At 41.7% G+C, this 24,765-nt stretch overlaps 1 protein-coding gene across 6 annotated transcripts in view; it reads right to left on the bottom strand.

Annotated features, from left to right (window-relative positions):
- MEGF10 (multiple EGF like domains 10) overlaps positions 1–24,765 on the bottom strand; it is a 174,694-nt gene that overhangs the window by 66,738 nt on the left and 83,191 nt on the right. For 5 of the 6 annotated variants that reach the window (XM_090038492.1, XM_090038487.1, XM_090038488.1 and 2 more), the window contains 4 exons: positions 19,129–19,375; positions 17,926–18,046; positions 15,218–15,354; positions 1,393–1,605 (listed from right to left, as the gene is read on the bottom strand). In XM_090038492.1, coding sequence (XP_089894618.1) covers positions 1,393–1,605; positions 15,218–15,354; positions 17,926–18,046; positions 19,129–19,375 — 718 coding nt within the window. The remainder of the gene's footprint in view (positions 1–1,392; positions 1,606–15,217; positions 15,355–17,925; positions 18,047–19,128; positions 19,376–24,765) is intronic. The other variant, XM_090038491.1, reaches the window with a different exon arrangement.

Genomic DNA, 24,765 nt, shown 5'->3' with positions numbered 1-24,765 from the left:
CTCCATGCAGTTTAATGTCTTTTCTAAGTTCTGAGTAAAAGGATAAAAACATTTTAAAAGATGCATTTTGGATATGAGATATCATTGGTCTAAATCATTTCAGCAACCTGTAATAGCAAAGCCTTTAGAATATGTTCATAAAACTTATCTGACATACTGGGCGCGTCTACACAAGATGCTAAAGGTGCAGTAGGTTAATTCTACTGCACATTAGCGCATCATGGCAAAAGCTGTGTTAATGTGCAAATGCACAGTAGAATTAGTCTACTGCACATCAGCAACACAAAAAGCTGTGCACTGGCACTACTGTGCAGCAGCACCAGTTACTGTGTGTTCAGTTTGTACCTGTTATTACAGGTACTAAACTGAACGCACAGTAACCATGGTGCATTAATGAACATGTAAACACACCTACTGTGTATTATTAATGGAATTTTGTGTAAATACAGGCAAAATGACTAGAGTCTTTCCTACAGAAGAATGTTTTCTGGAGGATGATAAGTCTTATAATAAGAATTGTTTTATAAATACTATGGTATCTTGAGCCTTAACTGTTATCCCGTGTTCACTATCTACAAAGATTATTTTAGAGCTTCCGATAGATCAGTTTTTATAGCAGCATGTTATGGATTTACAGGATGTGTCAATGCAAAAAAGTTTCTGGCTCATAATTATCTGAAAACAGTTGTAATGATGAGCCAAAGAATTTAAATTAGTTAAATTCTCTGACATCAATACAAAGATACAAGGAAATGTAACCCAACCATATCCCATATACAAATAACTTTATTCAGCTTCTTGGCATCAGAGTTCACCTTCTTCTTAGTATGCTAGTTTGACCAGTTACCCCTCTGAAATGCATAACCCTAATAGGGTGGATTCCAGAAATTTTCATTAAAATAAAGAACATGTTCCAGCCACACAGGACCAGACCTGACTCTCAACTCACACTGGCTTTACAAAAAGGCATTTCTGTTGACTTCAATACAGTTATTCTTGATTTGCAATACACTAGTATAAAGTAGAGGAAGAGCCAGTCTGTTGAACTGATATGGTGAAAAACATAAAGATTATTTTTATGTGAGGTAAATATAGAGAAAGGCCAGGCCTGGGTCAAGGTTTGTCTCCTGGGATAATATTAAGATGAATATCAAGATTTATCAATTTCTATTTAAAGACATCTAATAAAGTTGCAAGCACAAAAAATTTGCAGCTCTTTCCCTGCTTGATATTGTATTCTTGTTGTACTTCCAAAAAGAATATGCATGTTTGTGAGCATGCCTGACGCTTGCATGGAAGAACTGGATACCTAGGAATTTATTTGCTTTTAAATTACATTCTTGATGAAATGGCCCATTTAGAGAAAACCTACTAAAATCTGTAAAAACATACCTTCGGGTATTGGGCAAGTGACACGGACACTTTTTGTCACACTTGAGACCATAGACCCCATCAGTGCAAAGCCTTGTTTCACAGTGTTCTCCTGTATATCCTTGTTCACATAGACAGGCGCCACTAATGTGATAGCATTTCCCTCCATTCATGCACTGGCAGGTCTCTGCACATTGCAGTCCATAAGTCCCCACTGGGCATTCATCCTGGCATCTGTGGGGAAGGTCAGAAAGACTTAGGTTTACTTGCCTTCAAATTAAAGATTTTTGGACAATCACTGTAAAAATGTAACTTGGCTTATAAAGGCTTTTCTCTTGGTAACATTCTTTAAAGCTTTGTAATGGAGTTGGTGACCATACTGTAAATAAGGTTGCCTAACACTCTGCATTAACTCCTCTTTACTGTTGTCAAGCGTTAACCATTAGGACTGAAAGGCCGGATCCAGTTCTGAAGGCACATGAGGTTTGTGGTGCTGCAAACCACTTACCCAGAATGTTAACACGTGCCCTATGCTGCAAATTTGCAGCATGGGGGCAAAATTTGCTACTGGGAAATCCAGTAAATCAACACAAAAAAAAAGGATGCCACAGGAGCCTGCACTGGCAAACAGGCTGCTGGCCCCAGTGTCTCCCCAACTTCAGTTCTGCTCCTGCTTCTCCAGCATGCCAGGAGCTGGGAGGAGTAGGGAAACTGTTTTCCCACATGCAGGGGTGTGTGCAGTGGCAAAAAGTAATGGCACAATTTTGTGCTGCTACTTTTTTTTTTGCTGCTGCAAGTGGACACCCCTGCATGTGAGTATGCAACCAAATTTTCCATTAGGACTGACACCATTTAATTCAGTTCTGCACACAAGATCAGGAGAAAATAGGCAGTTTTGTCAGTATTAAAAATGCCACATTCACCCCAGGCTCACACAACTACTAATGGCTGGTTGACAAGGTGATAACAGCCTCCAGACATTACCAGTTACTCTTGCAATGCAAATGGTGGCCTGTGCTGCAGGGCAAAGGTCCTGGCTTCCTACCCTGCTGCTAATTCCTGTGAGCTGTAAATAGATGCATCAAGAGATTTCAGATTTCAATCTGCTTTTTTAAAATCCAAGAAATTAAATGCAAAAAAAAGAAAATCAAGTGAGATTCATCATCTGCCCCCCAAAAAGAGGAGATATAGTGGCCTAATGGTGCATTTGCACTGTGTTATCCTGAACTGATCTGGGAGCTGAAAAGACCTCCAGCAGAATCTAGTCAACCCTGTGGACACTTCAGCAAGATCCCTGTACTGCCTACTATTTCTACTCATACTTGCCATCTGCTCCAAGGAACATGAAGACATCGTGGGGAGGTATCCTTACAACTGCCTCAAAGCACATGATCCTCCCCCAGTTTATCTTCTTCAGAAATCAGAGCTTGTGAAACCTCTTTATGCAGCTCTGGCTCTTCACCCAGTTTCAAAAATTTAAATGTAGGGAATTTGGCCTCATCCTGCACATGCAACAGGATACTAACCTTAATAAACAGTCACATACTATTAGTTTTTTTCCTGCCTCATTCAGTGCACAAGACAGACAATAAATGAGACAATGAATTTCATAAGAAGAAAAGCTGCTATTTTGCATTTAATGCATTGAACTAGTACTCTGAAAAGATGGTTTCCCAACCTTGTTTCCCCTATGTGATAATGGGCAAGACTATTATAAAGTGTAAAGATTCCAAATTCATTTTGGAGAACCATTTCATAGCTTGAATTGCTGCTTTCTCTTGAACAATCAACATATTTACCATCCTTAGCAGTGAAGAAATTAGAAAGAACTGCATAGAAGAAATATATTATGTACTTTATGATTCAATATTACCAAAATAGGGGCACTGGCTCTGTCTTTAAAAGTAGGTTTAACATCCTACCTCTAAATGAACCTTATGGACTCTGTTTTTCCTGAAAATGGTGGGCTGTAATCCATTAAAATAATTTCTCCTTGCATCCCAGGTGTGGAAATTGTTGTCAGTCAATAACAGAAAATGCAAATGCTGCTTGTTTTACTTAAATTAAACATTTTGATGAAGGGGACAATCATCTTCTCTGGCAGGAAAGAGACTGCCAAATAGCATATAACAACAACAAATAACGTTATTTTTGTTTTTCTCCATCTTTTTCTGGATTATTTACTTTAATCAAAATTATGATTAAAATAATGACACGCAATACATTTCTACTAAAGGTTCATCACGTAGAAAGCTATGAAGTAGATGAAGACTGAGAAGGAATAGGGAAAATCTTTTTTCCCAAGAAGGAAACTGTAGATCTCAACTAAGATCTCAGATGAGCATCTTTCAGAATAAGCTACATAAGACCATGGGATAAAAACCTGGGGAGATGAAGAAAGGGAGAGAGAAATTCTTCTACGTTAGGGCTTAAATGAGATAATGTAAATACTGGAAGTTAGCAGGCATTCTGCACACTGCCCTGTTACTGAGGCCAGCAGGACTTGGGTCAGTATTAAGTTTTTTTTAAAATGTCAGTCAAGCAAAGGAAATGAATCAAGATTTCACTGTACTAGAAAGATACTAAAAACAGATAGTAGAGAAAAAAAACAAGATCTATAAACCTGGGTAAAAGGTTGTTTAATAATACAGAGACAGAGGATAAATAGAAAGAGATTGTGGAGGTTGTAGTTCTATTTTAATCAGTAACAGTTAAGCTGCTAAAACCGATCTGTATGGAACCGTCTTGCTACTCCACTGTAGAATTTGTCTCAAACACCTGTTAACTTTTTTAACATGACTTTTCTTTGGATAGGTTTCATGTGTCTTTATTCTGAGGATTGTGAGGGGAACTGGATTAAGTTTGTTGAATTGAAATAGTCCAATATGAAAATGTGAGGATAGAAAAAGAGCTAGTCACACTTCAGCAGTATTCACTCTGGCCTTCTCTTATTTTCATAGAATCATAGAAAATTAGGGTTGGAAGGGACCTCAGGAGGTCATCTAGTCCAATGCCCCACTCAAAGCACAACCATCCCCAACTAGATCATTCCAGCCAAGGCTTTGTCTAGCTAAGTTTTAAAAATCTCCAAGGATACAGAGTTCACAACCTGTCTGGATAACCTGTTCCAGTGTTTAACTACCCTCTTAGTGAATTTTTTTTCCTCATACCCAATCTAAACTTCCCTTGCAGCTACTTGAAACCATTTCTCCTTGTTCTGAGACCATTGCTCCTTGTTCTGCCATCTGCCACCACTGAGAACAGTTGAGCTCCATCCTCTTTGGAACCACCCTTCAGGTTGTTGATGGCTGCCATTAAATGTCCTCTCAGTCGTCTCTTCTCCAGACTAAATGGGTACCTATACACATGAAGAGTGGCTGTTCCAATGCACTGTAATTATAGCATGTTGGAGCAGACTCAATTAATTGAGCCTGCTGGAACGTGGTAATTACTGCACTCCAGCAGACTCCAACGTCACATGAATCAGCGTCCCCATGCTGCAAAATGGTGAATGAACTTTGTTCATTTGACAAGCTTTAGTTAAAGTGCCCCCATTGCCATTTTTCAGTGGGGGACACTGATGCATGTGACATTCGGGGCACTTTAATTAGAGTGGCTCTACCCGCCCTCCCTCCAAAGCATGTCTGTAAACACCCAATAAATCCAATTTTCCCCCAGTGCTTGTTTCCTTTGCGGCTGCATTTCCTTGAATACGAAGAAAATTTCTCTCTAAAAACAAACAGTTGGATTGCTAAAATAACCCTAAAAAAGTCTGTGGTTGATGAGTTCATGAAATGTCACTGGATTATTCCCACAATGAACACAAAAGTCTGTACCTGCTGGCTGATTTGAGCTGCAAACAAAAGCTAGAAGCACTCAATATGTTCCACAGGAAAAGTCCCTAAGAAATGAATAAGGCTTAAAATAAAAGTTGTTATTTTTCTTTTGATACCTGACACAAGAATGAAGCAAAAAGTCTATGACCAATACTTTGTGTTGTTTGTAATGTAAGCTATTTGTAAAGTGATAATTGATGGTTAGGAAGACAAATCTGGGTTAAGACCAGCTGCTACAGATGTTTTCCATGCATCATGAACTCAGTGCCAAAATATATAATACAATATATATGGAAACCACTGACAGTTCCCTGTAATTTGGTAACGTTAACTTTTCTAGGTTTCTGATACACTCCACATTGAGCCCACTTTAAAACCAAGGGAAATTACTCATCACCAGTAATTCAATTTGTCAGAGTCTTGCATCTCCTCCCTTCCTGTAAATTATTCCAACAATCATCATCATGCTAAGAAGCAAGAAAAGAAGTAAAAAGGCTCTATCCCTGAGATCTTCAGTCAGTTTAAAACACCATTCCTCTGAGAAGTTGCCATCAATGGAAAATTAAGGAAGTAGGAGTCCATATTTAAACTGCATAACAGGGGAAGGCTAGGGCTAGCTGCAGAAACTGGCTGTGTAGAATCAAACCGGTGGGAGTAGGTATATAGGCAGTTTGGGGGGCAGAGCCACCACTGTGCTGCAGAATGGGACATGCAGAGAAGACATAGGGTCCCAGCAGATTCAACCTAACTTTGTACTTGTCATTGTGTGCCCATGCAATTGCTGCTGGATTCCCTAGAGCATATTCTCCATGATTCTTATTGGCAAACTGATTTTTTTCTTCAGGCTTTTTTCTTATCTAGGAATTTCATGCATTTGTCTCTTTTTCTCTTGGAGTTTGCCCTACTGTTCTTTTCTAATACCATCAAGGAGGTGTTTAAGGGAAAATGGATGCATCCAAAGAGCTGTGAGATAAGCTTCACCTGTTTAGATAAATACTGACAGATTGGACTAGGCTAGAGTCTGCCTATATTTGTTTTAAGACTTGTATTATGCTTCGTTTCCTTGCTTCCTAGTATATAGCATCATAATGTGTACTGCCTAGAATCTGGTACATGATGGAAGAACAGGTAGGTGAATAAAATCTTATGTTTCAGTAATTCAGGCAACACTTAGTGTGATTTCAATCCAATGAGTAAGCTACGCTTTTCCTACTATATATTGTAGTGCTAAGTTAGAAACAGACAAGTTGAAAAACCCTGTTTTTTTTTTTGTTTCATCTCTGCAGAACTGTTTGAATAAGTTTCACAAACAAAAAAGTGACAACCAGCATAATACTCCATTTCCTTTTCAGGATGTACACCTAAAACTAATGTCAGATCTTCTAAAAGAAGATTCATTACATTACATTAAGTTACATTACATTACATTACCATGAAATCTAAAGTTCTCCTGTTTCTCCCACTGACACTAAAGAGAAGAATTCAAGAGTCCAGAGGGGAGAGCATCTGACTGTGGCCCTTGGGTAGTGAACTGAGAACTCAAAGGCTAGCAGCTCAAGTCTGGGTGCACAAGTGATTTTAAGTCTTAGTTTGGGGGTGAACCCAATGAGGTCCCTAACATCCATGACTCCATAAACAGAGCACTGACTTATACCTATACGCCAACGATTCTCAGCCAGGGTCCTGCAGCATCCTAGGATGCTGCCAGATCTTTTGAAGGGTGCCATGATGTGTGAGGAGATAAGCAGATAAGTCCAAGCTCAGATTTGTCCCTACCTGGCCAATCCCCAAGCCCCAACGCCTGGCCCCTCTTCAAGGAGGTAAGCACTGCAAAACATACATGAGTTTTTTGAAACAGGGTGCCACTCAATTCACAAACGTTATGGAGGGGTGCCTCAAGTCTAATGAAAGATACCCAAAGTCCAAAAAAGTCGAGAACCACTGTTGTATGCAAATACACAGAAGGCAAGGTAGAGTTGCACCCGATAGATTAACTGAATTTAGTTTAGTTAGTCTATAAATTGCAACTCTACCCTGCCTTCTGTCTGACTTTGCACTAACAACGCTAACTGCCTCTACCCTCAAATAAAGTCGCCTTGGGTCATTTACTAAGCATGGGGGTCACTTAGCACATATACCTCCGAAACTGTATTGAGGTGTTGACACTGCAATGCAGTCTCTCCTTGCTCCAGGGAATTATTTCAGCCAAGGGGCTGTAATACCAAGAGCAGCTCCTCTAGCACTGCAAATGGAAGTTTCCAATCAATACTGTTATGCAGTTGTAGACCCCTCCTCTAGCTAACACAGAAAAGTCCCCTACTCAAAAGAAGAAACAGAGAAAAAGAGAGACCCTGTGTGTAGCCAGTCTGTCCCTGCTTGTTCTCTTCTTCAAACAAATTGCCTCCCAGCACTGTTCCAAGGATCACTTAAACTTGCAGGTTTGTGCCTTAAAGATAGCTCCAAGCTCTTATGAAGTAGTTGGAAATACTACAATCCTTTCCAGTTCCAGTTTTGTAAGATCAGTTTTGCAAATGCATCCACATGTCATTAAGACAAACCTGACTTTCAGGAAAAATAATTAGACAGCTCTTTAATTAATTGTTGCATTAAAAGTATCCTTAAATGGGCTTCACAATTGAAATTAAAATTAGATTAATCCTGGCAAGGAGTCTACAAAAGCGACCAAAAGGATATGTGCTAAAATGTGGAAACCTTGTGGACACACAACTTCTCTTTTAGAGCTTCAGTTGCATATTGTTTACTTTTCATACTACAGTCCCAAACTGAAACCAGGACCCCATCATGCTTGCTGCTGCATGTCTGATGGAAGTTACAGGTTGACACAAAAAATAACACTGCACCTGGCTACTCTTGTTTACATTACTCTTTTTTAGCCAGTAAGAACTTTGCTGACAATTGTATCCCCAGAAAAAAACTTTTTGGATCCAAGATATTTTGTCAAAATGGGTTTGATGAACTTTTAGTACATCAAACCTGGCTTGGAACCCTGGCAGGCTGCTGCAGACCTAACCCCACCAAACAGCCCAGCTCAGTGATGGGGACCCCACTTGTAATCAAAGTCACCACAAGGTTCCAAGTCACCAGCCAACCCCTGGAGTCCAAACTCCTTGCTGTAAAGTCAGGAATCAAATCCTCATTGTAATGTGGTTTGGCTCCAAATTCTAATTTGGTCAAAGGTTTCAGGACTTCAAGGATGCATCTCTGCTGAGGACCTGGAACCCAAGGAGTTCTGCCAGACCTGCTCTAGCTAGGGCTCTCTGAATCTAGGTTCCCAGGCTTGCAAGTTCCGAGAAACCCAGCAAGAGCTCTTTGGACTTCCAGGCTCCATGGCCCTGAACTGTTCGCTTTCACCCCCAAAAATATCAGCTTCACTGAGCAGCTGTCAGAGTCTGCGATTCTGGGAAAGCGGCCATGCCAAGGCTTCTAGATTTACTGCTACAGAAACAGTGGTCTGAAAGCTCTGGGATTTCTAGCTCTAACCAGGGCCTTGGGCCCAGCTCCCCACTTTGTAGCATGGAGCTGAGAAGCCAGTGGAACACCCAAAACCACCTGTGATGTCTGGCTCCTTGGGCTGCCTGACTCAGCTGCTAAAACTGACCAAAATCCCAATTTCAGTCAGCAGCTGGGAAGAATATTTCCTTTTGGACACACCAAAGTGAACACAGTTTTGGAAACATATAATGGCATTTCCAAAAGAATTTTTCCCCCCATGATTTTTGGTTTGCAGTATCTTTTTTCGAAAAAAAAAAAAAAAGCTGGTGTCATCCCAATTCAGCCTAAAATGAAATGCCAACATTTTTTGTGAACCAGATATCCTGTGAGTCAGCAACTCTACTCTTTTACAACCTTCTTTATCACAGAAAGCTTGAATACAGCATTTTTTTCTGTTATGTAGCAATAACCAGATAGTCTCAGAACAAAAAGTAGTGATGAAGGAATTTCTTCTCTAATGTATCCATCCCTAATGTAGCTTTAAGGAAAAATTAACAGGTGTTTACCACAAGAAAAGTCTATTAACCATATACAAACGTGTACAAAGTATTATCTTCATGATGTTACAAATACAGTTTCCTAAATCTAACACACACCCATTTTCCTAATCTAGAATTTTTAACAGAAATTTCATTTGGTATCTTTAAAAGAAAAGATATGATCTCATAATGTTGTTTGTGGTTTTTGCTTCTCTAAGTTTTATGACTGAACTGTTAAAAATCAGAATGCCAGTGACACCATAACCTTATTAAAAGCCCTAAAGGCTGCAGTATTAAATACATCTTAAAAGATTTTATTAAGCACTTCACAGCAGGCTGACCTCCCTACTAAACAGGTCACTATTCATGCCTCAGAGCCAAAAGTGCCCAGCATTTCACAGCTTTACAGATCAGAGAAGATTGCAGAGCATGCATGCTCTACAGGCCTTTAACAAATTATGAAAACTTTGAGTTTGACTAGCACCCCAGAAGCACCAGGAAGTAGTCTTAGGAGGCAGGAGATCACGGGGATTATAATAATGCCTTGCCAATTAGCAAAGAGGAAAAGAATGGAAAGCTCTTTGCACCTCAGGCTCACAGCGTAGCCTGTAAGAGAGAGATACAGCATAGCCTATTAGATTTTTAAGGTATTTAACTAAGGGTGTGTGAAACTACTTCTGGGTCGACCGCTGAGTGCATGGGCTTCCCCCCGGCTCAGCAATTAGCCGCAGGGAGACCCCAAGTGCCTCCCCAGACCCAGGAGGCACCAGTCACCGAGCCAGGGGGCCAGGGAGGGGGTCCCCTGTGTGCTCCCCAGCAGACCTGGAAGTGGACCAGAAGTGCTTCTGGTCCACTTCCGAGCACACTGGAGACCCCCCTCATGCTACCATGGGACACTCCATCAGCCCCATTATCTCAGCATTCATGAGCCACCTGGTACCTTGAGGTATGTAGAAAAAACATTTAAAGCTGTGTCTATGTCCGAATCGCTGAATCTTTCTGAATCGATTCAGAGGGTTCTAATTCAATTTGGAGAGATTAAAGGGTCTTCTGATTTGATTCGGATTTGGAGAGTTGGCTGCTGAATAGGGCTGCATCTCTGCCAAATTGAATCAGTGACCAAACTTCGCACAGCCCTAGTATTTACTATTACTGCAAGATTTTTACCTCATAAAAGAAGCCTCAATTATCTTTAGAAACAAAAATATACAAAGATTCTCATAGATGTTGTCCTTCAGCTCATGAAACTGCTCTGTGCTTTAATTCTGATTTGCTCATGTCTGTTTAAATGTATGTGCCAGTCTCCAATATTTCCTGATAGAAACATTTAATTCTGGCAGCACTAAAGGCCCTGGACAGGCTGTTTTTCTTCTCTGAGGCTGCTTATGCTTTTTTATGGTTTGTACAGTTATCCCCATATCCTCAGACTGCCTGTGTGGGAACTGCATGTGGCAATGATACCTACTGTTGTTGGCAGAGATTCTCTGGCCTTACCCCAGTGATTAAGTTACTGCTGATTTCAGCAAACAGACTTATGTGTTGTTTCAAATATATGCAGGAAGGGGCTTGTGCCATTGCTTCCCACCTCTTTATAAATGCTAAACGTTATGAAGTTTGCTATCACAGTAAAATATTTTTTACATTCTATCAACAGTGCTGGAAAATGAAAATATTTAATTTCTTGCATTTGAATAAAAATTCTCTTAAAAAGGCCTCAACCAATAGGAGCTGACTTTCGTTTTTGCTGGTGGGTGTATTTTTTTTGGGGGGGGGGGCAGGGAAGGAGTTTGCATTCCCATGAGGAGCCCTGCACATGCCCAGAAGAGGCAATGCTTTACTTGATACCAGCTTGCCCAACATCTGTACAGATCGGGCACTTTAGTGGGGTTTTGGCACTTTTACCTAATAGCTCAGGGTGGGCAAAATATGTGGGCTGCATCTGGCCCACAGGGCCCCTAAAAAATTTAGAAAATGTATATTTATCTGCTCCTGGCTACCTGTCAAAGGTGACAGGAGCCAGGGGCCGTAGAACCCAGGGGGAGTCGGCATGGGCCAGCAACAAGGCTTGTCCCACCCCGTCCCACCTCCAGTCCCCTCCCACCCCTGGACCTCCAGCTGGAAGTCTCTGCCTGCCACAGCTTTTGGGCTGCTCCAGCACCACGTGGCCACATCGCCGGATCACGGGAGCACAGGGCCCGCACCAGTACCCCATGGCCAGGAGCGGGAGTGTGTGTGTGTGTGTGTGTGTATGTGTATGCGTGTGTGCGCGTGTGCACGTGTGTGCGCATGCGCAATGAGGAGGGGGGAAAGAGAGAGAGACAGAAAGCAATGAGGGAAGGAGAGATTGTGTGTATGTGTTTGTCAGGCACGGCTGGCGAACTCAGACTGGAGTGTCCCATGGGAGCGGGGGTGGAGTTGAGGTGTGTTGCAGTCAGCCAGGAGAAGGGGGTTTGCAGCCTCCCCACTACCAGCTGGAGTGGCCGGCCAACTGCAAACCCTCCCCACCGCCGGCTGGCTTCAAACCTCCCTGCCCTCCGCTCTCATGAGACACTCCATCTATCCCACCAGTCTGAGTTCACCAGCCGTACCTGGTGTGTGCGTGTGTGTTCTCTTAGGGCAAGTCCCACACCCTACCATACAACTGCATCCACACCCCTCTCCTACTGCCATACACACAGACCCTCACACTCACACTCCCTCACACACCCCAGCCACCCTCTCCCCCACACATAGGCCCCCACAAACCCCATACCCAACCACACTCCACATATCCACACATACCCTCACATGCTCCCTCACTCCACACTCAAACCCCCACACCCCACATACCCACACACCAACAGCCCCCCATAAACCTATTTCTGTGCCCCCAACGCCCCACACAATATTCAAGAGCAAGACTTCATTTTAAGCTATTGTATGATCACTTCTATGTACACTACACAAACACATATAAATCAGGACAAAAATATTTTTTGAAATCAAATTAATGAATGTTGCAGATGTTTGATTTTTAGAATATAATTTGGTATTTTTCTGGTTCTGAGATGGCAAAACCCCTTGCTGAAAGGAATATTTCTGTGGGCAAGAGGAGGGACTTCTGGTGGCAAAGGTCAGGGGTTAGGGGGCGGGATGTCTGGTCACAAAATGACGACCAGGGGGCGGGGCACCTGTCAAGGGGCGGGATTACCAATGCCACCCTGGACAGCTTTCCAAAACTCAGTAAGCGGCCCTCCACCCAAAATAATTGCCCACCCCTGTAATAGCTGACTGAAGCTAAAAGCACCAAAAATCCCCACTGAAGCACTCAAACTTTACAGACACTGCAGAGCTGGGCTCAAGTACTGCAATACTTCTTCTGGTAAACCATGGTTTTTGGGGGGTTTTTTAATGTCTGCATGCTTGAGTCCCAAAGCACTCATGGAGTCAGCGCCTATGCTTCAACCTCTGGTTCAGTTCAGAAGTCAAATAATTCAGTGCTTCCCAAGTACTTAATCTCACTGATACCTTAGCAAATATAGGCATTTTTACATGTGCTCTAGGATGCGGCACTGGGCACTTTAATTAGCAAGCCGAACTAATAAAAAGCATCCACACATCACATGCATCAGTGTCCCCAAACTGATTAAACTTGTTTTATTTCAAAGTGCCCTGCCACCATTTTTTCAGTGTGGGCACACAGGGAGATGCTGATACACATGATGTGGAAGGCCGCCAGAGTGTTTCAATTTCCATGCTCCAGCAGACATCAGCAATCAAGGTGGATTTCCAGCACATTGAAGCAGACTCCCCACATGTCCATCTCTCACTTGGACCTCAAACAACCTCTTTTTGGGCTAGGGACCGAAGTTACACATCAACAGATTTAAGCGATCAGAAACTGGTTTGAAACTGTAACCGAACAAAAGTTCAGTGCACGTAAACCAGTTTCAAAATGGCCAAAACCAGTTTATGATAAACCTAGTTAAATGCAGTATCAAACTTAACTGATTTGGGTCAAACTGGTTCTGGAACTTCTGTCCTAGACCTCTTCCTGTTTAAAGTTAAATCAGAGTCCCCCAGCATCCCAGCATGCTCTGCAGCCCTGGGCTGGTCTGTGCTGTCTGCTCCAGAGAGCAGGGCTGGCCCCGCCCTCTGTTCCTAGCCAGAGCAAGGGCAGCCATGGGATCCTCTAGGGAGAGAGGGGACGGGGGAAATAAACCCCATCCCTGCCCCCTTCACCTCAGGGAGCCAGGTCCCCCACCCCTGATGCTACATTGATGAGGTGGGGATAGTGTCCCAGGGAACACAAGCCTCTTCCTGCGGGGGGGGAGGGTGGGAGCAGAGCACTGTGGGTGGAAGCAGAGCAGGCAGAGCTGTCCCAGCCTGTGAGGGGCATGCAGCAGTGGCAGGGCTTGGAGGGGTGCTTATGGAGGCTAAGCTGAATTTTGGAGTGGCCCTAGTCCTTCAAGTCCCCATCTAGCATCACCACCACTGCCCTTCACCCTGTGTAAGCTGCGGCAACTCTGCCCATCCTGCTCCCACCTGCAGCACAGCCCCCATACCGGGAGGAGGCTTGCACTCCCCGGGACACCATGACGGGGTCCCTCCCCCATCACTGCTCCAGCAGCAGGGCCAGACACCAGCTGGCATGGTCCTGTGAGGCAAAGCAAGCAGGGAGGGGGTTTATTCCCCACTCTGTTCCCTCTTCCCTTGGGGAACCCCAGCCAGGGTCTGCCTGGCTGGGTGTGAGTGATGGAAGTGGCAGCTGGGGCTGCCAAACCCCAGCTGTGGTCCCGTGGTGGGAGAGGGGATGGAGGAGGAATACACACTGTCCCTGCCCCCTTCACTTTAGGGAGCCATGCCAGGCTGGGATCTGGCCACACCCAGGTGGCAGCAGTGGCAGGAAAGCCATAGACATAAGCACAGCCCTCTGTACCAGGCACGGGGCAGTACCCCTACAGCTTCCCTGCTGTCTGCCCACCTGATGGCCAACTGCAGTTTGGCAGCACAGGTAGCGCCTACCACTACAGTGATGGCAGTGGCAGAAAGCCATAGGGGTAGAACCCCATGCCTGGTACACAGGGCTGTGCTGCACCACTGCCACCACTGGGTAGTGGAGCAGTGAACAGGGCACGGCCAGCTCAGTGCCTGCGTGTCCCAGGTAATAGCGCTGAGGCTGATGGGGTGAGCCCGGGCAGTGTACACCACTTCAAGGGCCAGGGTTGTCCTGGAAGTGACTCTCCAGTGGGTGGAAGGGGCCACTGGGCAGGAGCTTTCCTTTATGGAACTTTGCTACCTGGGCTCTTCCCTCCCCCCAGTCAGGCCTTTGCTTCTGGGCTGCCCCAAGCAAATCCCAGCCCCAGTGACTGAGAAGGTGCAGAGGGATCATCTGTTGGCTGGGAGGAGGGCTCTGGGGGTCCCAGGCCATATTGAGCCACGAGCAGGGAGAAAAAGGCAGGCAGACCCTGGCTGGGATCACTGCAGGCCAGAGTGGGGATTTAAACTCCTCCCCAGTCATACTCAGCCTGCCAGGGCCTGGCTGCGCCCCCCTCAGTTTGGCTTCCCTCCAGCCTGAAGGGAAAGGGGGGTTCGCTCTAGTGCCCCAGCTTCTAGCCTGAGCCACTGTAAGCATGTGCCTGCATTTCCAGAATCAAAAGTGAATGTATATTCACTTGCAACTCAGTTACTGCAAACTAACCTGCAAAGATTGAATCAATTCAGGCTCCAGCTTTTTGAACGTCTATCCCTAACTTTGGAGATCACGCAGTAAGGGGCCTGCAGATCACTAGCAGTGCATGGACAAGAGTATGAAAATCCTTGAACTAAACCATTTGTCATAGAGGTTAAAACACATTCCAAAAATCAAATCTTCACCTTTAACGTTTTGATTCATTGTCATTTAGGTGACTAAGTAACAAAAACATGTATAAAACATTTTGACGCAACTGGAATTCTAATTCGCCTTTCAATTTGCATTTTCTTTTTTTGCCATTAGACCCTTCTTCCTATGGTCTGGTAAAAATGTAATTTTCTTACCTTTCCCCTGTGTAACCTGGACTGCAATGACATTGACCTGTCGCTGAATCACACGTGCCTCCATTGTGGCACTGACATTCCTGAGAACAGTTTTTTCCATAACGGCCCTCCGGACAAGGCTGACCACAGACTGTGCCCTGTGTGCAAACACAGTTTTAATATTAGGTGTGACAGGGGAAGGCAGTTGAAAGGAAGTGAGGAAATTAATGGAATATTGTATGACTCTGCTTATGCCCATGTGGAAAATGCCACATTCTTTATTTTAGTCTTAAACACAAGGTATATTTTGCCATAGGTGTTGGGGCAATACTCTTCTAAGATTTCTATCCTGGAAGCTAGAGCTAATCAAAACTGTTATCTTCAAATGACAATAAATATTTAGATATTTGAGCCTAGCTGATGCCAAGGTCTTCTTTATTTCTTAATTCAAACTAGAATATACCAGGATGTACAGAAATGCTTTCTTGTACACAGTAGCATAAGAACCAACAACTGCTGCAATGTCCAGTCATTTTGATTTGTGTTTAAAATAAATAAAATCTGCTTTGAATTTTTTAATAAAGTTCTTTAATGTTAACAATTATCCTCCTTTCACACTGGTTCTGAACCTCTGCAATTCCACTTGTATCTGTGGAGTTATTTATATCTATGTAATGATAGAGGAATCACATCTTAAGGCTTTTAGGAAATCAGTTCCAGAATAAGACATTTATGGTCATGTAAGCAGAACCAACACAAGAGCTTGCAGAATTTGTGCCTGGGTATTTTACAAAGGGTTTACAAAGGTAATAAAAGGTAATAAAAAGGTTGGGCTGCAGCACTGCAGTTGGGAACTGCGAAATTTCAAATGTCAAAGAGGTATAATTAATCACTGATTTTGGATAGAAAAGTAGCCATATAGATACATGTTTTCATCACCTTTACTTAGATTAAAACACTACCAAGAAACCATGAAAATGCTTACAAATTGTCATTATTATTAATAATGTATATTATGGGATTACTGAGACACCCCAATCAGAACTGGGGTGTCACCTGATTTGTGCTCATTAGTAACCAACACACAGGTGGACCCATTTTTTGCCCTACAGAAAGCTGTAAGACAGCTACATAATGGGACTGATCGCTAATATATATATTTTTTGTTTTTATCCTTGCTAGATAAACTCCAATCTCCAAATCCCCAACCATCTTAGCATCTAGCATGATTAGGTTTAGTTGTTAGATATACAGTATTCCACATCTCCCTCACACTCTACTAACTTCCTCGTGCTTTTATAGCATTTTCCCCCCTCCACATCATGCTTGAAGGCAAACAAGATTTTGCTCATTCCTTCTGCTGTGGCTGTGACAGCAGGGATGAATTCTTGCAGGTATGAGGTGTAAGAGCGTACGTGGACCACAGTATAGCAACAAAATCAGTTACGAAGCAGATGTTCTGGTTTAACTGTATTCCTGAGCTGTAAGAATGCCACCAGAGTTCATTCATTACCCACATTTCTACTTCTCTTTCAGTAGGTTGGTACTGTATATTTCAAAATACACATATAAGCTGCCATCCAAGGTGCTATAGGTACATTAAATTATATTTATAAGGACTTGAAATTTAGAATCAAAGGAAAAACAGAACTGAAAGGAACCCTCAGGAGATAATCTAGTCCAGTGATGCCCAACTCATCTAGCCCTACAGGCTGGATGAGTGGAACAGAGCCAGTCTGTGGGCCAGATCTGGCACGTAGGGTTAATCTGCAGGCTGGATGAGCACCATGAAGCTAGTCTGTGGACTTCATCTGGTGTGCAGTGCCAGGCCTGTCCTTGGGCCCAATATGGGGCATGGGACTATGCTCAATACAGCATGCAGAACCCGTCCAGCCCCTGCAGTTCCCCACAGTCCAGAAATTAGGTAGCAGGATGAGTGACAGAAGCGTTAATTGCCATAACTCTAGACCAATTTTCACTGCCACTGCTACCCTGCTGCCAAATTTCTAGAACATGGGGAGCCCAAGGGGCCAGATGACATGGCTCTGTGGACCATGCCTTGATTGTCCCCAGTCTAGTCCAACCCGCTGCTCAGGGTGGAATCATCTCTTCCTGTACTTTAATCAAGTTTCAAATGATATCTGTGGCTGCCTATAGATGTGGGGGAGAGGCTGCTCTGATGCACTGTAATAACAGTGCACAGGAGCACACTCGGTTTATCAAGTCTGCTGGAGCATGCCAATTAGTGTACTCCAGCCAGCCTCCACATATCATGCTTCAAAATGATGATGGGGGTGCTTTAACTAAAGCTCATTTGATGAGCGCCCTGCCACCATTTTGAAGTGCAGGGACGCTGATTCATGAGATGCTGCGAGTGCTTTAATTACAGCAGCTCTTGGAGCCATTCTAATTAAAGTGCCACTCCTCCCAACCCTCGGGGCATCTAGTAAAAAAGCCCTGTATGCTCTAGAAAGCACATTTCCTTTTCTCTCTCTCTGAAAAGGTAGTAAAGCAATCTAGAATTGGGGAATCTGGACTAGCATATTTTGTTTAAATATTTGATTTTGATTCCTTGTGGGTATAACATATACTAAAACACAGTTCCTTTTATCTCTAGATATAGTCAAAATATATTTGCTCTTCTAATTAAATTCCCCTCTGAAGTTTCTTGATCTCCATAAACACAGAAGTTTAACCAAGTTATACTGTATTTTAGAAAGCAGTTTTACCATCCATCCAGGTGGGCAGGCACATTCCCCAGTCACATGGTGACACACTCCTCCATTCTGGCAAGGACATCTTTCTTCACACTGTGGCCCATGCTTGCCTGGGGGGCAAAGATCCTCACAGCTAAAAATTGGTGCACAGTAAACACAATTGTTACTTATATGCGCAGTTGAATCCTCCTCCCTTTCATTATTTTAAGATTATACAGAATTCTTCAGGCTGGCAATATGAAACACCAAGTCAGGAAAAATAAAGGGAAATATCCCTAAAAATCTCACTGGAACAGTTTTATGCCTCTATTAAAATACAGGCAACAATTAGAGAATTGTTGGTATATGTATTTTTAATTAAGCATTTTGCTCTCTCAACAAATGCAGTTAAAGTTCATTTTTATGTCTGCCAGAGGAATTAACCTAATCAACTACATTTTTCACCGGTTAATTTTCCCCGATAGTGTCAGACTCTATGGGTATGTACAGATGAGCCCACGTCTGCAGATGAGCCCACAAACCACACATGGAAGCATTTGCCTGATCCTGCTTCCTCATAGGCCTTCTTAGTGGGACATGGCAGTTCATTAACTAGTTAGGTAGTTGTGTATACAAGTAGATTTGGTGCCCATCTAACAATCTATTATGTGTGTTTAACTATCCATCCACTTTCAAAAACAATGCATTTAACCTGATGAACAATGATCTGAAAATGTAAAATTCATTTTCCAAATCTTAAATTGCTATCTGCCACCTAACGTAGCCAATACATTTGCACATTCATTCAAATTTACGCTGTAGCAGGTCGAGTTTTCAATTTTCTGTTGATTCTGGCACAGGAAGTATACTAGAGGCGAAGACTTTAACTGAAAACACAGATCTAAAAGCTGAAGTCAATTCTCAACTTGATCCTAAAGCCTAAAGGTACACAAATAAATGACAACGCAAGTGAAACAATAGGGACCACACTACTCATCAGTAAAGATTTCTAAATTTAGGAATACTTTTGCACAAAACTGCTAGTGTTACTAGTCCAATTTGTCACAGCATTAAGAAGGGTGTCTAATAAATATGAAGGCATACAATAATCAAATACATATAGATATATTTTAAAATGAGAACAACACACTGTTAACTTCGAACTAAACAGATTATCCTGGTTAGCATCATGCCAACACACACCCTCCCACAATAAATAACATACCCTCTACTTACAAAGCCCCAGTGTATCCAGGAGGGCATCTGCATTCTCCAGTCACATGATCACAGGTGGCTCCATTTTGACACTGACACTTTTGGTGGCAGTCATTTCCATATGTCCCTTGGTCACAGCGTTCTTCGCAGCGCCAGCCTTTGAATCCTGAAGCACAGTGGCAGGCTCCAGTGATAGGGTTGCATAAGGCTTTGTTTTTGCACTGGCAACGACTACTACAGTGGGGTCCCCAGTGGTCACTGTCACATGCTGAGGGAGATAACATTTTCACAATGCTTTTATAATCATTCACGTTAAAATACTGAAGATAAGATCACGAGGTACCAAGAGCACTTCCTTATAAAATGGGACTAGCAATAGCATTGCAGTCAGGGCATCCTTAACCTTTCTCATTTTTTAAGGTTTTTGATAGCCATATAGGACTCAGATTTGTGAACTGGAAATTATTTCTTAACCTGCAGTAAAAGTACACAGGCATTTCATCCGTTAGGGAAAAGACCATAAGTCCCTAGATCTTCCAGTGTGTTCCAATGTGGAACTGCAATTATGCTTGTAAAGCCAAAGAACCAAATTCTTCATCTGATAGTCTAACCATGATGGGGTGTAAAATGAGAATAAAATATAATTTATAATCTGACTTCAAGGAACAAATATATAGTGAAATCCTACACTGAAATTATAAAGATAAAAGTATTGTCATTACTGCCAGCATGGACCCCTCCCCCTGCTTCTTTTGTATTCTAATTTCTCTCCTCCTTATACTTTTCTTTCTGCACATCCTTTCACAGTATCTGATGAAGTGAGCTACAGCTCATAAAAGCTTGTACTATACACACACACACATACACATACAGGTTTCCCTCGCTTTATGCCGTACATGCATTCCTGGAAAACGGAGCACAACTCAAATTCGCATAAAGGGAACCCACTTTACAATGTAACAAACAGGGATACGTTCCAAGACCTCAACTGTACTGACCCCCAGATCCATTTCTACCACTTTTACAAGACAATTTTGGTACTCAGCAACAGCAGACAGTACACACAGGCACAGGGCACTGTTATAATGGGGATGGCAACTGCAGAAGCACGTGTTGCAGACAATGACCAAGGAGCACATATCCACACGGGAGACTATATTTTGGTGCGTGTCACTGCCACAAAGCACCACACACAACATCTGACAGCAGGCTTCCACCACACCAATCGCATAAGAATGAATTTACCTTGCATATAACAAATTTTTGGTATAAAAAGGGTCATCACATAAGAGTGAATTCACACATACAGAACCCCCTGAAGCGAGGGAAACCTCTGTGTGTGTGTGTGTGTGTGTGTGTGTGTGTACACATATACATATACACACACGCATGTGCACACATACATAAATACATATACATATCTGTATCTATATCTATGTTATTCTATATTGGTTACTCTATAAGGTTCAAATCTATCCTGCCTTCTATTATTATCAGTGTCACACTGAATGGCAGGTTTTTCTCCAAAATGTGAAACTTCTAAATGATGTACACATTTATTTATTTATTTTGCATACTTACAAAACTATTTATTTTCTGATTTTATAATACTATTAGCTGACAGTGTTGTAGGCAATGTGAGAAGTGTTCCACTAGGCAAGAGCAGACAAGGTTCTTTGGGTAGAGGTGGTATCTTTTATTAGACCAACTAAATAGTTGGAAAAAATGTTCCTTGCAAGCTTTCGGGCACAAACACCTTTCCTCCTAGACACGAGGAACTAATAGCTATGGGATTTGTTAATAGGTAGCATCATGAATAGTAACACGACCAGGCAACTGGTCTACTACGTGATAAGCCATCAAAACTCAATAGGTAAAGCCTTCTCAAAATATTTTTTCTCACTATCAAAAGGAACACTGAGGCAAGGTTTTAAAAGTGAGAAATGTTTTGAATTTCTTTCAAAGTAAGAAATATGAACATTCTATAAAAAGGAAATAAAGGTCACCTAGAGTTCACCAGAAATGTGTTAATCGTGGTCAAATGATCTGGTTTTTATTCTTAAATTCTTTTGATAACAACAATGGGACCTCAGTTGCAATGACTGGATGTCCATACTCTCTCCCTAGCGACTAACAACTATTGTTCACTCAGTCTTCTCCTGGGGCAGAGCAGCTAGGCGTAGAAGAGACCTACTTTCTTAGAGTGAGACAAAAGAACTCAAGACATCTCCTCAGGGCAAAAATTACTTTGCTATAGAAACTGATCACTCAGACTACACAAATCAAAAAGGATTAGGGTCCTTTAAAGATTTTTTCTTTCTATATGGCCAATGTCCTCATTATTTCCTAAGATCTATGGAATGCTTTGAAGTGGCAGCCTCCTCTTAAAGGAGGTCACTGGAACATGAAATATAGACATTGTTTACATATATGTACTGTGGCTGAAATAAATAAATAAATGTGGTAACTTAGTAGAAAATTTCTATACTCAGGATGCCCATTTTATTTCTTCATCCCCATCTCTATTTTCCTTCCTGAGCTATTTAAGCATTCGTTTTTATGTACTGGACGTTGTACAAAGTGCTACAATGCATATAACACAAGATGGATGTCTTTCCTCATTAAAACTCATACAAATTCAGGACTCACAGAAAACTACTTTGCATGTGCTAGATGTAAGAGAAAATGTAATCCTCAGGCAGAATCAGTCGTCAACTTCTTAGGAAACCAGTTGTTCTGGGATGTATATATGTGTACAGTACATTTTTGAGGCAGACAGATGTTCTCTCATGGCTGCATGAAGATCACCATCCTCATTTTGCTTACCACCTCCTGATGGATTCAGATTACAGTCTGTCTGCTGCCTCCAACTAAAAGGAATAACTTCAGTCATTCCTCATGAAGTGTTTAAAAATAATTCTAAATGCCTTGTACTATCCAAAGGACCCACTGTGAAGAAATGAATAATTTCAACTGACCACTGGATAGCAGCCCTTTCAAACACCACAAAATGGGCCACATTCAGCCCTGCTACAGAATTACACTAGGGATGAACGAGGCATAAACTCTCTTGACATGGTATATACAAAGCACCATGCAGCAAAATAAAAGATACATTTGGCTGACAGTTTCCTCCTTGTATTTTTTTACCAGAGGCTAAATACGAGATATTTGATATAATTCACCAACATTTATGCAGATATATAGAGGAACAGCTTAATTAGTCTCACACGTAAACAGACTTTGCTACTGAAAGCCTACCCCACTGCCAATGAACCAAGCAATATGCACAAAGACTGGCATACTGCACCATGCACCACGCTACCTATATGAGAGGAAACAAATACGCTATGTCTCTGAATTGGAAACTTCCTTGCAAAAAAATTTTTAGAGACCTGAACTGTATATTGCTTGATAATTTATTAGTTTCCTGCTTGTGTTCTCATTCTGTTTGTATGAAACCCATTCAAATAGAAAACATCAAGTGTTCAGTGATTAAATTTCCAATTTTTAGATTATCTGCCTGAAGACGGTCGGTTGTATAACAAGTATTGACTACACCATTGTTTTATTATAGCATAATGCCAGAGCTTTTTACCAGAATAATTACAGTTTTCATATAGTCTCTTCTGTTAGATCTGTCACAAACTTACTATCCAACTGTGACATATGGGTACTGTTGCAGAAAAAACTTGCACGATTAATGGGAATAAATAATATTCTTGAACAAGATAGATACATCATATACTTTATCTCTATATCACTTGACCTCTAATCAATAATGTCTCCCATAGGAAATTAAAGTGATTTGTCAGAAACACATACTGGGATTACCACAAAAAGAGTACAAATAATAGAAATGCTTCCTGTGGGGAGTTTTGTTTATTTGTAATTAGTTCTGGAGGTTACATTTACCAAATATTACCCCAGACTATTTTTACTGCTGCCTAATATTAAAAAACTAAGAAAGGCAGGCTGGTAATCACACAGCTGTTAATCTGGTGAAATGGGCAGTCTTTGAGTTAATGACTATCCTCAGGTTACAGACTGTCAGCTGGAGTTTAATCAGAATAGCTACTGTAATGACTGTCCTGACTACTCCAAGGTCACTTACACACAGACACATGCACAAACACACAGGCACAGAGGAAGAAGAAAGTGTCAGCTAGTGACTTCCAATTGGAGCAGTAATAAATCATCAAAATGCAGTGTATGAGAGAGGGAGGGAGAGAACCGCACAATAAAAAGAAACAGAAGTCCCAAATTCAGAACACATAACAAGACTCAGATTTACTAATTCAGAGAAATGGTATGCCAAAGCAACATAGAATGCATGGTTGCTTTCTAAGCAGGTCACATTTGTTAGCATCCAGAACTAAATGTGAAATTTATAAGTTAGTTTTTATTATATATAATTATATAAATTTACTATCGGCTGTTCAACAGTGTTACAAGACAGAAACTCTACTTGCAAAGTATTTTAATATTTTGTTCCTAGTAGTGAATGAGCTTTACTCTGTAAAAGTTTTGCTTCTGGGAATAAATATGGACCTCACAAAAGTCAAGGGCCAAATTCTCATTGAATTTGGCTCTTGACTTTTGTGAGGCCAACATAAAAAATTACATACATTTACTATAGACTGTTTAACAGTGTTACAAGTGTGAAGTTCTACTTGCAAAGTGTTTTAATATTTTTTCCTAGTAGCTAATGAGCTTTACTCTATAAAGGTTTTGCTTCTGAGAAGAAATATGGGCCCCACAAAAGTCAAGAGCAAAATTCTCACTGAACTTAATGGGATCATAATTTCATCCCAGGTCTTAAAGCAATGAAATGGAAGTTCTGCTAGGACAGGCTGGGGACACCTCCAGTAGCACAGATACACTGATTTAAAGAGAATTACGGTAAGTTGAACCAGCAGAGGATCTGCCCCAGTCTATCTGCCATGAATAAAAAGTGGTCCAGTTCTAACCTATTTCTTGGGGCATAGGTGCCTTTATGTATAACACAATGTAAAACCCATTTTTCTCTGTTTATTGCTTTGACTATGCTCTTATGGGAGTCATAAGGTTCTTACATCCTACATCTTGCACTGCAGAATAAAATTCAAGAGAAATGTTTACTAACGGCTGTCTAGACTTTTAGCAAAGAAAATTATTTGATGCCACTTTTTTTTATCTTTTTTTATTCTATGCTTTCTGTTCAGTGAGGAATATATTTTTCTAGACCCTTCAGTAAAAGCTCTGTACATCATCACATCATGTATCATTACAAATATAGGCAGCAAACTTTCTCCCAAAAGGCTGTCCCTGTACAAGAAAGGCATGCTTTGGAAATAAAGACACTGTATTATATAAATCCTCATTTCAAATACATAAACATAATATGGAACCCTAAAACAATACACAGTGTCCCAACATAAAAACAAATGGCAAATGTTCTCTGAAGCTCAGAGCCAAATGATAATTTTAGGAACAGAGAAAGTCCCCAAGTTTCAGTTGCAAAGAACCTTTTTCAAGTGAAAAAGCAAAAAAGAAAATGTGCAATGCAAATTGGTATCATTCTTCAGCCTTTTGTACAAGTACTTGAAGGCTTAAAGTTGTGTATTTCATATTATAATAAATTTAATGCACATTGCTATTATGCCAAACCGGGCTCAT

Source organism: Crocodylus siamensis, chromosome 3, assembly GCF_052110815.1.
Source record: "Crocodylus siamensis isolate JL-2025a chromosome 3, ASM5211081v1, whole genome shotgun sequence".
Taxonomy (NCBI): Eukaryota; Metazoa; Chordata; order Crocodylia; family Crocodylidae; genus Crocodylus; species Crocodylus siamensis.
Note: the sequence above shows the minus strand (reverse complement) of the source record. Positions and strands in the feature narration are given on the sequence as shown.